Here is a 17,658-nt window from a genome sequence, read left to right on the forward strand (position 1 = left end):
CCTCGGGACTCCCAGTGCTGTTCATGGGGCAGCTCAGGAAGCGCCAGCCCCACCCCTGGACAAGCGGCACGCGAGGGACCTGCCACCCCTAGAACAGGGCCAGGTGAGAGGGGACATGGCAGCCTGAACTTAGCATTTCAGATGTTCCAGGCTTGGGGCGTCCATGGATTATTTCATGCGATCCTCACGCGAGGTAGTAAACCGAGACTTGGAGAAGTACCTTGTTCAAGGCCACACGGCTACGCAGGGCCTACGTCTGACTTGAAATATAGGCGATACTGAGGCCTGTGCTGCACTGTGAAGAGCTTGTCCTGGGACAAGCCTCCAGAGAAGAGGAGGGCAGGCTAGTGAGGGGGGAGTAGTTACATCCATCTAACGTCTTTAAGGGACGTCCCAGGTGGCGCTAGAGGTAGAGTCCCCCTGCCAATCAACGCAGGAGAGGCAAGAGGTGGGGACGGCAGTTCACTCCCTGGGTGGGGAAGATCCCCTGGAGTAGGAAGTGACACCCCTCTCCAGTATTCTTGCCTGGGAAATGCAACTAGCTACTCCATGGGGCTGCAGAGTTGGATGTGACTGAGCACAGATTATTAAAGTATCAGATCTATGCCCCCCAAAGGCTCGGTATTTTAAGCATCTTCACTCTCAAGGGTTGTGGGATAGCAGATTGGAGTAGGGGCCCTAGCATCAGACTGCCTGAAAGTGTTAGTCGCTCAGTCGCGTGGGACTCTTTGTGACGCCATGGACTGTAGCCCACCAGGCTCCTCTGTCCGTGGAATTCTCTAGGCAAGAATACTGTAGTGGGTAGCCATTCCCTTCTCCGGGGGATCTTCTCAACCTAGGGATCAAACCCAGGTGCCCTGCATTGCAGGCAGATTTTTTTTACCATCTGAGCTACCTGGGAAGTCCATATTTTGGCGTCAGCCTTAAAAAGGATAATCATGGGAATTCCCTGGTGGTCCTGTGGTTAGGACTCTGTGCTTCTAATGCTGGGGCCCAGGTTTGATCCCTGGTCAGGAAACTAGGATTCTGCAAGCCGCCACTAAGCGCAGAGGGGAAAAAAAAAGGGTGGGGGGATAACCACGGTTAAGTCGCTTGACTTCCCGGAGCCTCGGTTCCCTTATGTATAAGATCTATATGATGACGTTAATAAGGTTTTGAGAATTAAAGGAGACCATTGGCATTGTGTACTTAGCAGAGCGTCTGGCACCTGGTCAGCTCTCCACGAGTCACCACTGCTCTTGTTCTCCCTGCTGCCTGGTGTGGTGAAAGTTCCTCAGCCACTTCCTTCTCTGGGCCCTGAAAAAGCCAGGTGCTGGGGTTGTTGCTGCCTGGAATTTCCACTCCCACCGTGGTTATCAGACTGGAGTAATTTGTTTTCCTAAAAAATGGGAACACGTTGTGGAAGTGGATTCTTACAGGGTTTGGAGTCTTAGGAGCCGTGGAACCTTGAAGGTGTCTTCACAGCACGTGCCTGTGTGCAGTGCTCGGAGGGCAGTGTACGGGACGGCACGTAGCTCTGACACGTCGTTGCCCTTCTGCGTAGCTCTAGTTTCTAGCTGACCTCGGCCTATTGCTCTTCCTGTTGGGTGTGTTTGACTCAGGGAAGCGGGCACTGCAGCCTACGATGTGTGTGCCAGGGAGTTGCCTCCGGTGTGAGACGCTGATCTCTCGGTGACCACCTCTAGGACGCGGGATTCTCAACCCCGGGCTCAGAGGTGGGTGGAGCATGGGCGGTCACCTTCTGGGCCTAGGAGCTAAGATCTTTAGATTTCACGGTTTAAGGCTGGAGGGGACCTAAAGTAGGTGTCTTTATCCACCTCTCCCCTTCCTCTCCTTTTTTCCCATTCTCATTTTTAAAAAATACATCAAGGAAGAATTAGGACTGAGTTCCTCATTCTTAGGTTCTCGTTGACCAGAAAGTAGGGTAAAAACTGGAAAACTCAGTGAGCATGTAGGATCTTGGCAGCCCAGAGCAGGGGGAAGGCATTGTTAGTTGTAATACCCCAAATCTGCTTTTTCAACAAGGGCGTACCTTCTCACAAGACTGATGGCCACTTTGCTAATTCAAGATCCAAGCACAGCCATTCTTCTAAATACATTCCTTCTGTCTTCCTTTCAGTGAAAGGCTTACTTCTATGTTCCCATTAGAAGAGAGAGGCAAATTTAATTTTATTTCAGGCAGCAGGTGGACCATCCGAAAATCATGACTAGAATCAGTAGAGGATTCATTTCCCATCACCCTTTCATTTCTTGAACACCACTTAAGAGGTGTGTAGAAAAGTTCTTTTGACTTAAATGTTTTCTGACTGTGGAAGGGGGCTTTGTGGAATGTACTGCAGAGGTGAATTCTGTTTCTTTCTTTTTTATTTTTTAAACATGATTTATTTGACCTTATCAGATCTTAGTTGTGGCTAGTTGCATTTTCAGTTGAGGCATGTGGGATCTAGTTCCCTGACCAGGGATAGAACCTGGACACCTTGGAACTGCGGAGTCTTAGCCAGTGGACCACCAGGGAGGCTCTATTTCTAGGCTTTACTGAGACCGAGCGTGAAGCAACTGTTAGTCTAGATTCAGAGACTCCGCTGACCGGGCAGGAAGCCCCTGTGCTCTCCGTATTCCGTTAGTAGGGTGACCCCCAGTCTAGTTGTGCTGTGACAGCCGCTGGGGCCCAGCTGGTCCGTGGGCACAAGGTCACATGCGCCCGGGCAGCAAGGTGGTAGGAGACCTAAGAGCTCCTTGGAACCATGGTGATGATGGGATGGGCGTCGTGACCGAAAATCTCAAAGCAGGGAAGAAAGATTTCTTTGCTCCCCTAGGAGCTGCATGTGGAAAGCAGGAGAGTTGAGTTCCTCTTATTCCAAAGGAGTGAAAGAAAGCATCAAGCCTGTGGGCCAAGAAAACGCAGAGCCCTGTAAGGAGCAATGATGATCCTTTCTCCAACTGGCTGAGCACCCAGCAGGTCTCAAGAACAGGCAATGGACAGCTGCCCAACACTCCCTGACACGGAGCATCTTGGAACACAGTTATAGTTAATGCAAACTTTATTTATAAAAGACTCTTAAATTAGTTGTTTCATGCCATGCATTCATACAGAATACAGTGACCCTTCAGGGCTACAAGGAGAAGAGCTCACAAACTCAAAGGAAAACTAGTCAAGAGTTTCTAATAGTTAAAAGCTAGGAAAGATTAGGACAACTTTACAAATGAGCAATTAAAAAGAAAAAGGATATGGAAACTAGTCTGAGCTGAGAGGAGGCCCGCTGTTTACAGGTCTGTACACTAAACTAAGACACGGACAGCCTTCTAGAGAGGCAGGATGCTGGCGGAGAGAAGCGGACGATGTGCCAAAGATTGTGCCCAACGGCTCCTCCCCCAGGTCCACAGCATGATACACACAACCGGCCTGCGCACACTAGGCCTGCCGAGGCCGCCGGAACTATGAGGACTCCTAGTTTAGTCAACTAAAGCTGCAGGGCGCCAGGGGAGCGGGGCGGTTCATTTGCGACTGCTCTTTATTCTCTCCAGTCTCTTTTTCAAGTCGTCAATGTTAGCTGTGGAGGAGGAGGTGGTCGTGGCTCCTGAAGAGCGGGTCTGGTTGGAGTCCAGGTCTGAGTGCTGGTGCTGCTCCCGCGACTCGCGGAGCTGAGAGAGTTTGCTGTGCAGCATGTCTGTGGAGGAGGCCACGGTGGGAACTGCTGGTTTGGAGAGCAAAGAGGTCAACGGAGGTCGGTCATCCTGCTGTCGAGAGAGGGAGACATGCTGTCAAGCGGGTCGGGAGGCGGCTCTGGAGCAATACACTCCGAGGCTGGGTCGCGGCCTCTCTGGCCAGCCTGGCCTGCTCTGCTGGTCACCACCCTCCCCGCCCCACAGGGGACGAGCAGTACCTTTGTATTGTCCAGACCGCATCGCTGCCGGAGGATTTTCAGCCTCTCCAGGTAGACGGACGGCCCCACCTCTTCTCCGTTTGTGTTGCCTAAGGAGGACGCTGTGCTTGTGGCGGTGGGCACGCACGTGACCTCCATCTGAGGGGAGATGCCTAAGGGGAAAACGTGCGAGTATTCAGATATATACCCCCTGCCCCGACTGCCCTTGTTAAATCTCCCACCGAAGGGAACACTTTGGGCCTTGAATAGCACCACTCTACCTGATGACTACCTGGAGTTGGTGATAAAAGGTATTCTGAAATACATAAGATATACTTAATGAGAACTTCCAAAACTGTTAAGAGAAAAGCATTGAATTTTTTTTTTGGCCTCATCCTGTGGCATGTGGGATCTAGTTCCCTGAACAGGGGTTGAACCCACACTCCCTGCAATGGAAGTGAGGAGCCTTAACCCCTGGGCCACCAGGGGAGCCCCAGAAGGGTGCTGAGTGTTGAGCTGGCCATCCTTCTGCCTCCTGAGCTGTGCAGAGGTTTATCCTTGTCACCTCTGCTGAACTGGGCAATCCAAAGAGCCTGAGCTACTCCTGAGTAAATGCTAAGTGCCCAAGTAAAGAACCTGAAGGACTTTAAATACTCTCAAGAATCAGACTGATTTCGACCAGGTGATACACAGGGGAACGCTCTTATTCCAACCAGGGAGGACAGCAAGGAGCTCAGGAGGAAGAGGAGGAAACTGAGGTGTTCAAAGAGGAGGAGGAGGAGCTGGAGCACTGAGACCAATATTCTGGGAGGAGTGGGAACAACCAGAACCAAATCAAACCAAAACAAAATCTATCACAGTTCTAAATTTCTGAGCAGAACCACAAAATGCAAGCATTTAAAATATCCAATTTGATATCAATGAAAAGGCATCACATAAGCCAAGAGAACTGGGAAGAAAAGCCTCTATGGCAAACAGAACAAAGTAAAGCAGGCTACTCCTGAGAAACAGGGATCCTTTCAGGTACAGATGAGAATACTCTGAGGGTGAAGAGTGGAGAACAACGCAGTGATGCGGGAAGCCTGAGCACTTTCAGGCATTCAGTTACCGGTGGGGTCACATGCCTGCGCTGCAAACATCGAGCTTTCCCAGAAAGGACTCTGGACATGAGACGGAGGCCCCGTCCCGATGACCTCAACCAGGGACGCCCGCGTGCAGCCCCTGACACCGCTCACTGCGCTTCCAGAAGGGACTCTGGGTCGTGGAGAGGCGTTAAGTTACGGGATTTAAAGACAAGACCAACTATGGGGAAAACAAAAACAAATAAAAAAAAAAACCCAGTAACAACAACAAAACAACAAGAAGATACAAGTGACACTGCAGCCTAGAAAGGCTCGCGGTGAGAGAGCCTGAGACGCGCAGAGGACAGCTGCACAGGCACAGAGCCTGGGGCTAGAGTAGCCGAGGCCACTGCACTTGCCAAGAACTAAACGCGGGAGCGCTGTGAGGGCTCTGCCTGGTGAGGGCTGCAGCAGCCGGACCTTGTTTTGGGTTAAGGCTCTGGGCTATTTTTTGCCACTGATACCTCCGAAGTCTTCCTTTTGTCTCTAGATCCTTGAGCTGTAATTCTCCAATACAGGCTTTTTTCACTGTGCGGACAGTAATATTCCAGCTTACCATCAGGACAGGCACTTGCTCATATATAGTCAACAAAATACCTACTGAGTGCCTACTATGTGCCAGGCAACAAAACGGATAAAAATCTTTACCCTTGTGAATTTTAAATCTTAGCAGAAACAAACATCAATCAATCAATCTAACGAACATGATGTCTCATGGTGTGTGTCATGGCAGGTAAAGTACTAGGAGGAGTGAGGTCCAGTAGGTCGCAAGCTGTAATCAGGCCTCACGGAGTGACACAGATGAGGAGGAGGAAACAAGACTGTCGTGGAGAAGAGCAATCTGAACAAGGCAGCCAGTGCAGAGGCCTTAAGAAGGTGTGTGCCTGGTGCGTCCCAGGAACGGCGAGGGGCTGGTGAAGCTGCAGCGGCACAGAAATCAGAGAGGGTAGCAGGAGGGAGACAGTTCTAGAGGAATCAGGAGGCCACATCATGTCAGACCTTTCGTGTAAGGCTTTCTGCTCCGCTGAATGAAAGGGAGGGCCTTTGGAAAACGTTTGAGGAGCGTTGTTTTGATGTTGTGTGTGGAAGTGACTACAGGGAGATGGGACAGAGCGCTATAATCCACGTAAGAGAAGCAGGCATTTCTCTCTGTTTTTTGGCCACACCATGTGGCAAGCGGGACCTTAGCTCCCCAGCCAGGGACTGAACCTGCGCCCCCTGCACTGAAGTTCGGAGTCTTAACCACTGGACCACGCGACAAGTCCCTCAAAGGATTCCCTGACAGAGCGGAAGAGAAAATGTAAAAGTTGGGGGTTAAGCAAACCAGAAGGACAAAGTTGCCATCCAGTGAGACGAAGAGGAACGCAACTGGAGCAGGTTTTGGGGACTACCAGGAACTTGGTGTCTGATGTCAGGCATGAGCTGTCAGCTGGGAGCAGGGAGGAGGTCTGAGCTGGACAACAGAGAAAATTGGGCTTTGCTGGCATAGAAACTGTATTTAAAGTGATGAGAGAAGATGGATTAGTTATGGGGGTGAGACTAAGAACCCAGGGCGACACCAACATTAAGAGCTCTGAGAGGAAGAATCGGCCGGAGAGCCCCGGGGGGCAGCAGGGAGGAAGGCGGGGACCGAGAGAGCGCAGAGGCCCCGGCCCAGCGCAGAGGCTGTTTCCAGGGACCGCGCGCGGCCGGTGCCGGACCCTGACACGGATTGAGGCTGAGTGAGGGCTGGCCTCTGCCTCACTGCGGCCGTTACGCCTGAGAGGCGGGGACAGAAACGCAGACCCAGCGGCAGCCTGGTGGTGAGGCGGGGAGCGACTCTGAGCCTGTCCCGGAGGCGCCGGGGGGAGCTGTACCTGCCGAGGTGGGAAGGCGGCCTTTGCCCTCCCTCTCCATCTCAATCACCCGAAGGCCTCTCTCAACATAGCTCTGGAAGAACTGTGAGGAGTTTTTCAGAAATGGTTCAATGTCAGCATCTGAATATTTCTTCTTGTATTCATATAACTCTGCTAGGCCCTGAAAAGGAGGTGGAGACAGATGTTAGTGACTCTTTTCCATAAAGCAGATCCCCATTTGGGTCAACCTTTTCCCTCTCACCTCTTTAGTATTCTCTTTAGAGCCAATCTTCTTAAAAATCTCAGCTAAGAAATCGTTCACTTTGGCCTTTGATGATTTTTCATCCTAAAGACACGAGGAAGGAACCATTGGTTAGATCTGAGTTATTAGTTAGGAACCAGTGGTTGGAAAAGAACTGAATATCTTCTCTCAGACTTCAGCCCTTCCTGGTATGTTCCTGCAGATAACAGAAGCAGAGCTGCGGAGGCTGCAGCAGAAACAGTAACAGTCTCAGGTCTTCAGCTAAACTTAGGGAGGAAAGTCCCTCCCTAAATCTATCTGGGCACCGATCGATGCCTTAGGCACGGACACAGAAACTTTTCTTAGGGACAAAAAGCACAGGTGAGAGTTGGTATTTGAGAACTTCAAGGTGACTAGACTAATCCCTGAGCCTTCACCATAGGCCCTAAGAAAGACAGGCTCCAGTGGCCTATCCCTTCGGCAAGATCACTTCTCTCAGTCTTTTAAGTCAGGACACTCACAATTCGAGATGCTCCCTTTTCTGTTTCCTTATCAGACTTGCTCCCGGTCTGGTCCATACTGTGCTTCATCATCCGGCAGAGGTGGGCCTCCAACTCTGACTCGTTCTTGTTGTCAATCATAGTCAGGTGGTCCAGGATCTGAGGGAGAAACGTGTACGGTGAATGGCAGCGGTGCCGTTCTCCCAAGCTACCATGGGATGGTTGCTGCTCTCACTCACCTTGGGCCCTTTCAGTTTGCATAGAGTGTGCAGCAGCGTTTTTAGGGTCCTTATGGGAAATTCACTTTTGCATTGCTTGAGTTTTTCTTTGGGGAAGACCTTCATGAAAATGTGTATATCCAGAAGAATTCTGTCCAGATTAATGCTGTTGATGGTGTCAGGCAGTAGTCGAACCATCCTCCAGAGACACTATTTAAAAAGCAAACGAAAGTCAGATGGAGTCGCTGAAGAACGAGGATAGCCTGTCACCATGCTTCCCTAAGCTCTGGGGCCACCTCCAAAGGACGGTCAGGGACGTGCAAGTGGCACCTCACGAACTGCCGAGTGCGGCTGCTAACTGGGCACTGTCATTTACCTCAACCGTGTCCCTGGCTAAGGTCAGACAGGTCGTCTACCTGACCACTTCATTCCTCTTGCCCACACCCTAGAGAGGGGACCTTGAACGATAAGGAAATGTGGAAATTCTGTCCTGGGTATGTTTGGTTCCTGAGAGTAGTTCATATCACCTAATCAAATCTACTCTGAGGAAACAAAAATATTTTACACTATGACAGTGCAGTAACAGTATTATAATGTTACAGATATGTTCATCTGCAGCTTTTCAAAAAGAGACCAAAACATTATAAATCTATACATATTTTTCCCCCCATGAGAAATGAAGTTTGTCTCATCAAACTTCTTGCCTTTACATTCTAGGAAAACTGGAGACATTCACAAAATAGTTCTATCTTTTCACTGTTTGAGACCACGAATTTTTTTAGGCCTGAACTGGGGGTATAGCAGGAAAGGAAAAATGGACAACAACTGTATTATTCAGGCGTGCCTGGCTGACTTACTTTCAATCCTCTTTCCCTACACTTTAAAAGAAAAGATACCAAATTATGTCAACTTCACCTTCATAACAAGCTCTGAGAACTTGGGAGAACTGGCTGTTGCTAGGAGACTGTCTTGGAGCAAAACAAGAAGGGCACTAGAAAACAAACCCAACACAATAGCATTAATGTTTCAAGCCTGCATTCCAATTAAAATCAGTAATTGAAAGGCCAAGTGTAAGCAGTCTCTATCCATCTGAGAAATGAAGAGCTCATGCATCAGGAACTGTCCTTGATTACTCAGTCATTAAGAAATAAACATCATCGAAGCTTTGTAAGTTACCACTTGGTAAATGGTAAAGCTTGAAGCTATTTCTCATTGTCACTGGTAAGAAAGGAATGTACATGCAATGAAATGTATACCAAAGAGGAGGTGACTGACAAATTCCACGGTCCTGTTCTAGAAAACTCATAACATTGGCTGGCTTACTGAGCTGTTACTATAACTGCTGTCTCAGGTTGGAATAACTTTGGTTCTTGAGGAAGAGAAGAGTAGTAATTTATCAGACAAACCTAAACTTACAACTGCTCTAGTACCTTTTGGTTTCTATGCGTAGACAAAAGAGAGGCTGTTCCAGAATCTAATGCTCATAGTACAAATATACCTCAGGATGTTGGTCTGGTCTGACTTCTCCAGAACTTTCACCACCAAGAGGTTCACAGAGCGGACCACCTGCTGCCCTTCCTCCAGATCTTCAATTCGAGAATCCAGCATTAAGGTGATGAGGCCATGCATCAGGTCTTTCAAAACTCCAGTGGAGGCCTCCCGGGCGAGGCTTTCTATCTGAAACAGCTATCCGATGAGAATTCTGTTAGAGAGGTGTGAAACTCAACGTACACAGTGAGGAAGAGAAACCTGGGCGTCACAGTCTAATAAACGATTACACTGTATTTATAAAAATTCACAGTACTAGGTGAAAAATAAAGATCACTACTCTCCCAAACCTCCAGTAATAGCGAAAATTAATTGGTGTGCTTCATTCCTGTTATGAAAAGTATTTTTAATGTGAACACATACTTCCTATTCATTACTGTAAAAAGATCTTATTTTTATGATTATGTAAATTACACCCTGAGACAGTCATTACTGACAATCAGTTTCTGTGAAAAGCCAGCTAGGGCCCAACCATAACCAATGAAGAAACTGGCAGAAAGCAGAATTCCAGGTAGTCTGTAAGTCTCCTCACAATAAGGTGAGGGGAACACTGTCCAGCGTCCAGTGCAGTAGCCAATAGCTTACACGGAAAAGTCCCACAAATGACCTGTTTCCCATGTTTCACTGGAACATCAGAACCGACTCAGGCTTGAGAACCTGGGTGGGATGAGAGACTGAAGGGAAACTCAGGCTCTGCAGAGGTAGCCTTACCGAAATCATGTTGCCAATGATACAGCTATACAACTTGATGATTTCATCCTTCTCCAGCTTCTCATCTGCCATGTGCGTGTTGTAGATGAGTCTCAGCTGCATGAACGTAGCTATGAGGAACTGATCAATATGGCCAGACATGGCTTCAGCTTTGTCTTCCTGTCTCAGGACCTCATCGATCTGATAACAAAAATCCAAGATGTATTTTCCAAGCTTCATACTTCTAGGTAGCAGGAAGACACTACAAGTCTCTGTAATATTTATTAGCAAAGCACTTCTAATATCTTAGCTGGAAAAAACTCAATTACTTATCATACAAATAACTAGTCCTTAAGGACTCATTCAATAAATATTTACAGAGCAAGATACTATGGTGTGAGTTATTATTCTAAGAGGCTTGCCATCTAGTTTAGGAGATAATAATCCTTGTGTTTAAATGCTAATTTATTAAAGAGAGTGTTTTTATACCCATTATGTCATTTGATTATTCCAACAGCTCTGAGAGGTAGAAACAGACAGGGCTGGATGTAAGACCTTCATTTACCAGATGAGAAAATGAGGCTCAGTAAAATCAGGCTACTTAGTTCAAATTCAATACTCAAGTTTTCCACATCTTGGTCCAGGTTCTTTTTGGTTCAGTAGACCGGTTGTTACTAATAGTAAAATTTTACTATGGGAAAAACACATACTTCCTATTCACTACTGTAAAAAGATCTTATTTTTATGATTACATAAATTTCACCCTGAGACAATCATTACTGACAATCACAATATTCATGCCCACTCTTTCCTGCAAGGATGCTACACTGCACAACTCCAGGGGCACCATCTATACAAAGTGCAACGTGAATGGTGCCATCTTGTGTTGAGAAGCTGGTGGTCCTTCTTTAATTTCTTTATGCATGTATACCCATAAGCACATACAATTTTATATCATTGGAACAGTTTAATAACACTGTTTCAACGTGGACAAAATAATTAAAAAAAAATATATATATATATATACACATTGGGGGGGCTTACTCTTTTTCCAAGGTAATTAACATCAACAGCCTGATATACTTTCATGCTCACAGAATCACATATAACCACGCATGCACACATACACAGGGTCAAGGTTTAGGGCACTGTTTATTCCATAAGAATATTTATAGTATACACAGTTCTCTGCATCTATCTTTCCTAACAGAAAATTACAAAAATCCTTAAAGTCAACAATTCTACTCTTAAAGGCTGTATAATAGTCCACATATAGACACACCAAAACCTAATCATTCCCTGACCAATCAACTAGTTTGGATATCTTGTTCACTACAATTTTACAATAAACATCTTTGTGTGTATATATATATCCCAAGGTACTTGTCTTTTAATTTCTAAAAAAAAAAAAAGAATAAAAACTCTTTGTGCCAAGAGTTTAACTTTTAGGTTGAAGGATAAAACATTTAAAATTATAATAGATATCAGTACTGTTTTCTTTAAAAATGCACTAACAGGTAATTGACATTTCTACATGTAATGTGTAAGAGGACTGTTTTTTCAGTGTCTCTATCAGCTGGAAGTATTATTACTCATTTTACCTTTTGTCACGCTCAAAGTTTGAATGTGATGATCTTACTATTTTAATGTGCATTTCTGTGGTGGGGAGGTGCTGGACATCTTTTCACATGTGTTTATTGGCCATTTGGATATCATCTGTGACTTGCCTCTTCTTTTTTTTTTTTTTAATATAAATTTATTTATTTATTTATTTATTTTAAATTTTATTTTATTTTTAAACTTTACATAATTGTATTAGTTTTGCCAAATATCAAAATGAATCCGCCACAGGTATACATGTGTTCCCCTACCTGAACCCTCCTCCCTCCTCCCTCCCCACACCAGGCGCCACACCAGGGCGCCTATTCTTATCCTTGATCTACTTATTTTTTTATAGGTTCTCTTTTTCTCAAGGTAAGTTAGTAAGAGTTCTGTTTCCTGTAGTTACTGGTCCTTTATTGGTCATATGCAAATATATCCCACAATATAACACTTGTTTATTGACAGTATACAGTAAATTTCTCCAAATTAAAATCTTAAAATTTTTATATGATCAAATTTGTCTTTTCATTTTAGGTTCTGGGTTTCCTTCCTTATTTTTCAATGGTTTCCCCAAATTCCTTGGTTATTTCAAAAAATTTGAGAGGGGGATCAGTTGAAACAAGTTTCCACAGAGTTGCATGAATGCTTAGTTCGCTTCAGGGTTACATGTGTGTTATCTTATTTTTTAGAAGACTCTCTTCCACATCTATGGTTAGTTCCTTTTTCACCCCAGTACTTATAGTTTTGCTCTCCAATCAGGCTAATAAGAGAATTTTAATCTCAAACTTTTTTTTTTTAATGAGAACTAGCTTTTAGAATTTCATGAATTTTAGCTATATTACTTACTCGCAAATTTTTTATTTTTTTATTTTTCTAATTTCTAAGTATAAGTACTAAGTTACTTTATTTTAGCTTTTCTTCACGAATAAATGCACTTCAGGCAATATATTTTTCTGAGTTCAGTAGCTTCAGTATAGTTGTAGAGGGGAATTGTTTCCTTCACTGTTGCTGCTGCTGCTGCTAAGTTGCTTCAGTCGTGTCCGACTCTGTGCGACCCCATAGACGGCAGCCCACTAGGCTCCCCCATCCCTGGGATTCTCCAGGCAAGAACACTGGAGTGGCTTGCCATTTCCTTCTCCAATGCAGGAAAGTGTTAAGAGTTTCGATTTTTTTCCCACTTTTTTATTTTTTAAACTATGAAAGTATGATAAGACATTTACATAAGACTTGGAAAATACAGAACAAAGTTACACATAGTGCCCCAAATATTACAATTATTTAAGTAGATAAGATTTTTAGTTGGAGTTTCAATATCAAACTCTCAAAAGTTAGTAGAACAAATATACAGAAAAAGCAGAAGGATACAGCAGACCTGAAAAACAGTATGAACCAATTCAATATAATTAAGATTCATACAATTTTCATACAACAGGATAGACTTTCAATTTAAAGTTCCCATAGACAATAAACTAGGAGACACTGGACCATATCCAGGGACATAAAATAAGGTGAAAGTTTCAAGGTCTAAAGGTGTTGAAATCATAATCTGTTCTCTTATCAGTGTGGAGTTATGTTAGAAATCAATATCAAAAGATATTAATAGCCCACATATTTTCAAGTGCAGTGTGACATTTACCAAGGGAGAGCTTTGACTCAGCCATGGAAAGCCTCAATAAAGTTAGAAGACTGAAAAAACAGAGGCGTGACTGCAGAGAAGAAAGTGTTTACGAATGAGTATATTAGAAATTAATATAAAAATGAGAAATTAACATTAAAGACACTTAAAAAAACTCCATGTATTTGGAAATTAAATGTCCGCTTTTAAATGATGGGTATACCTAACAAGCCATAACAAGGAAAATTAGAAAATATTTGTAAAAGAATAAAGACGATAAGAGAATTTACCAGAGTCTGTCACATGCGGCTGAAGCTGCTCAATGCAACTAAATACACTGCGGAACCTCGAATGAGGTATGAAGACACACCGCGGGCACTGCGTAGACGCTGTGGGACCTGAGCACAACCTGCACTTCAATCGCGCTATCTCACACGCTAACTTTTTTTTTTACAACATAGTATTTCTTTATAGTCTCAGAACTGGATTAGAAGTTTTAAGCCTCAAAGTTTTAAGCCTTAGTCACTAAGATAATAAACTTGCTAGTTTTTTATCCATATATTAGATGCCAAAATATATGGAACAATTTCCAGTGACTATAAATAAGAAATGTTCCTTTGGTATCTCTGATTTTCTTCAAGAGATCCCTAGTCTTTCCCATTCTGTTGTTTTCCTCTATTTCTTTGCATTGATCGCTGAAGGCTTTCTTATCTCTTCTTGCTATTCTTTGGAACTCTGCATTCAGATGTTTATATCTTTCCTTTTCTCCTTTGCTTTTCGCTTCTCTCCTTTTCACAGCTATTTGTAAGGCCTCCCCAGACAGCCATTTTGCTTTTTTGCATTTCTTTTCTATGGGAATGGTCTTGATCCCCATCTCCTGTACAAAGCTCAAAGCCTTTGACTGTGTGGATCACAATAAACTGTGGAAAATTCTTCAAGAGATGGAAATACCAGACCACCTGATCTGCCTCTTAAGAAATCTGTATGCAGGTCAGGAAGCAACAGTTAGAACTGGACATGGAACAACAGACTGGTTCCAAATAGGAAAAGGAGTACATCAAGGCTGTATATTGTCACCCTGCTTATTTAACTTATACGCAGAGTACATTATGAGAAACGCTGGACTGGAAGAAACACAAGCTGGAGTCAAGATTGCCGGGAGAAATATCAATAACCTCAGATATGCAGATGACACCACCCTTATGGCAGAAAGTGAAGAGGAACTCAAAAGCCTCTTGATGAAAGTGAAAGTGGAGAGTGAAAAAGTTGGCTTAAAGCTCAACATTCAGAAAACGAAGATCATGGCATCCAGTCCCACCACTTCATGGGAAATAGATGGGCAAACAGTAGAAACAGTGTCAGACTTTATTTTTCTGGGCTCCAAAATCACTACAGATGGTGACTGCAGCCATGAAATTAAAAGACGCTTACTCCTTGGAAGGAAAGTTATGACCAACCTAGATAGCATATTCAAAAGCAGAGACATTACTTTGCCAACAAAGGTTCGTCTAGTCAAGGCTATGGTTTTTCCTGTGGTCATGTATGGATGTGAGAGTTGGACTGTGAAGAAAGCTGAGCGCCGCAGAATTGATGCTTTTGAACTGTGGTGTTGGAGAAGACTCTTGAGAGTCCCTTGGACTACAAGGAGATCCAACCAGTCCATTCTGAAGATCAGCCCTGGGATTTCTTTGGAAGGACTGATGCTAAAGCTGAAACTCCAGTACTCTGGCCACCTCATGTGAAGAGTTGACTCACTGGAAAAGACCCTGATGCTGGGAGGGATTGGGGGCAGGAGGAGAAGGGGACGACAGAGGATGAGATGGCTGGATGGCATCACTGACTCGATGGACGTGAGTCTCAGTGAACTCCGGGAATTGGTGATGGACAGGGAGGCCTGGCGTGCTGCAATTCATGGGGTTGCAAAGAGTCGGACATGACTGAGCGACTGATCTGTCTGATCTGATAAATAAGAAATCTAGCATTCTATTCATACTAAGTCAAACAAGTAGAATCAAAATGTTGATTTAGGGTGTTTCATACTCTTCGAATAGCCAGTATCTTTTGTGGTATTAATATTATTTATTAAAAATTTTGTTGGGTTATCAGCAAAGAATTTGGTCAGTATATCTTCTACTTTTTGCATTTGTTAAGAGATGTTAATGACTCCTGTGCTTTAAGTTTCCTTTAGATGTGAGTCTGTCTCTGGGCTCTCTGCTCCATCCTGATGGTCTGTCTGCTTTTCCTTGGGCCAGTGCTATGCTGACTTAATTGCAGTGGCTCTGTCATCACTGCTAATACCAGTGGTCTAAGTCCTTTCTACTGTGTTTTTATTTTAAAACACAGTCTTTACTATTTTTAGGCCCTTTGATTTCCCATATAAATTTTAGAACCAGCTTCTCAACTTCAGAAAGAAAAAAAAAACTGTTAAAATTTTGATTGGAATGGCATTGAATTTACAGATATAACTTGAGGAGAAGCTGGTGTCTTCATGATATTGAATCTTGAGAACACAGTATATTTGTTTATTGGGGAATGTAACAAAATAATGTCATTCAACAAAATTTTACATTTTCTCTATAAATGTCTTATATGTATGCTGCTTGATCATTCCTAAGTACTTAGGGTTTTATTGTTCAGAGAAGGGGACGACAGAGGATGAGATGGCTGGATGGCATCGCTGACTCGATGGATGTGAGTTTGAGTGAACTCCAGGAGATGGTGATGGACACGGAGGCCTGGTGTGCTGTGATTCATGGTGTTGCAAAGAGTAGGATACAAGTGAGCAACTGAACTGAACTGATACATTATATATATATAGTGTATATATCAGATCAGATCAGTCGCTCAGTTGTGTCTGACTCTGCAACTTCACGAATTGCAGCATGCCAGGCCTCCCTCCCTGTCCATCACCAACTCCCGGAGTTCACTCAAACTCACGTCCATCGAGTCGGTGATGCCATCCAGCCATCTCATCCTCTGTCGTCCCCTTCTCTTGCCCTCAATCCCTCCCAGCATCAGGGTCTTTTCCAACGAGTCAACTATTCACATGAGGTGGCCAAAGTACTGGAGTTTCAGCTTTAGCATCAGTTCTTCCAGTGAACACCCAGGACTGATCTCCTTTATGATGGACTGGTTGGATCTCTTTGTAGTCCAAGGGACTCTTGAGTCTTCTCCAACACCACAGTTCAAAAGCAGCAACTCTTCGGTGCTCAGCTTTCTTCACAGTCCAACTCTCACATCCATACATGACCACAGGAAAAACCATAGCCTTGACTAGATGGACCTTTGTTGGCAAAGTAATGTCTCTGCTTTTGAATATGCTATCTAGGTTGGTCATAACTTTCCTTCTATATAATGTGTATATATATACATACACAACGAAATGTATATATATGGTGTGTATATATATATACACACCCAATTTTGTTTATTCATTCATCTGTTGATGGACACTTGAACTGTTTCCACCTCCTGGCTATTGTCAATAACGATGCTATGAACTTTGGAGCATAAGTATTTGTTTGAATCTCTGCTTTCTAGAAGGGGATCTGAGGATCTTATTCTAATTCTATATTTAACTTTTTGAGAAACCACTAAAGTATTTTCCACAATGGTTATAGTATTTTATGTTTCCACCAGCGATACACTCAGGTTCCAGTTTCTCCATATTGTGACAAACATTTGCTATTTTCCATTAAAAAACAAAATTCTAATGGCTGTGCAGTGGTAACTCATTGTGGTTTTGATCTATGTTCCCTGATGACTAATGATGGTGAGCATCTTTTTACTTGCTTATATGCCATTTGTATACTGTTTTTTTAATTTTATTTTATTTTTAAACTTTACATAATTGTATTAGTTTTGTTAGAGAAATGTCTGTTCATGTCCTTTGCCACTTTTTGAACTGGGTTTTGTTTTTTTATAATGAATTATAGGAGTTCTTAAGTATTCTGGATAGGTATTCTATACCTATATAAGCATATTATCTGTAACATCATTTATTATACACCACATATATACATAGGCACATACATTTACATTGACATTTATTTCTGTATCTGTATATCGAAAACCATGAATTCACACTGACGCATCTAATTCCAGTCCAATAGCAGAGTTCATTTTCTTTCCTTGGGCTTCCATATTTTATCACCCTTCTCTGGCCCCCATTTTCCTTATTATATTTATTTGACCAATCCCTTTATATGTAACCAATCTCCCATCTCTGCCACAAGCCCTTCCCCAGGCTAACCTCCACTGTTTGGGCTCTGAGTCCCCATTCTGAGCCACCCACGCGCTGCCCTGCTCCCCTCCACCACACAGGAATATCCTCTTCACCCTGCCTGGGGCGTCCTAATACCATGCCATGTCAGTTCCCCCCATGGATGTCTTCTTCTGGCTTTGGCTCTGCGTCATCCCTCCCAA

General features: G+C 44.0%; 1 protein-coding gene across 5 annotated transcripts in view; it reads right to left on the reverse strand.

The window, feature by feature from the left end:
- Positions 1 to 3,023: 3,023 nt before the first annotated feature.
- CKAP5 (cytoskeleton associated protein 5) overlaps positions 3,024 to 17,658 on the reverse strand; it is a 104,941-nt gene continuing 90,306 nt past the window's right edge. For 4 of the 5 annotated variants that reach the window (XM_059874786.1, XM_059874787.1, NM_001191363.2 and 1 more), the window contains 9 exons: positions 10,038 to 10,217; positions 9,277 to 9,464; positions 8,694 to 8,769; positions 7,800 to 7,988; positions 7,582 to 7,719; positions 7,082 to 7,165; positions 6,841 to 7,000; positions 3,885 to 4,036; positions 3,024 to 3,738 (listed from right to left, as the gene is read on the reverse strand). In XM_059874786.1, coding sequence (XP_059730769.1) covers positions 3,496 to 3,738; positions 3,885 to 4,036; positions 6,841 to 7,000; positions 7,082 to 7,165; positions 7,582 to 7,719; positions 7,800 to 7,988; positions 8,694 to 8,769; positions 9,277 to 9,464; positions 10,038 to 10,217 — 1,410 coding nt within the window. In that variant the 3' untranslated portion in view covers positions 3,024 to 3,495. The remainder of the gene's footprint in view (positions 3,739 to 3,884; positions 4,037 to 6,840; positions 7,001 to 7,081; positions 7,166 to 7,581; positions 7,720 to 7,799; positions 7,989 to 8,693; positions 8,770 to 9,276; positions 9,465 to 10,037; positions 10,218 to 17,658) is intronic. The other variant, XM_005216463.5, reaches the window with a different exon arrangement.

Source organism: Bos taurus, chromosome 15, assembly GCF_002263795.3.
Source record: "Bos taurus isolate L1 Dominette 01449 registration number 42190680 breed Hereford chromosome 15, ARS-UCD2.0, whole genome shotgun sequence".
Classification (NCBI taxonomy): Eukaryota; Metazoa; Chordata; class Mammalia; order Artiodactyla; family Bovidae; genus Bos; species Bos taurus.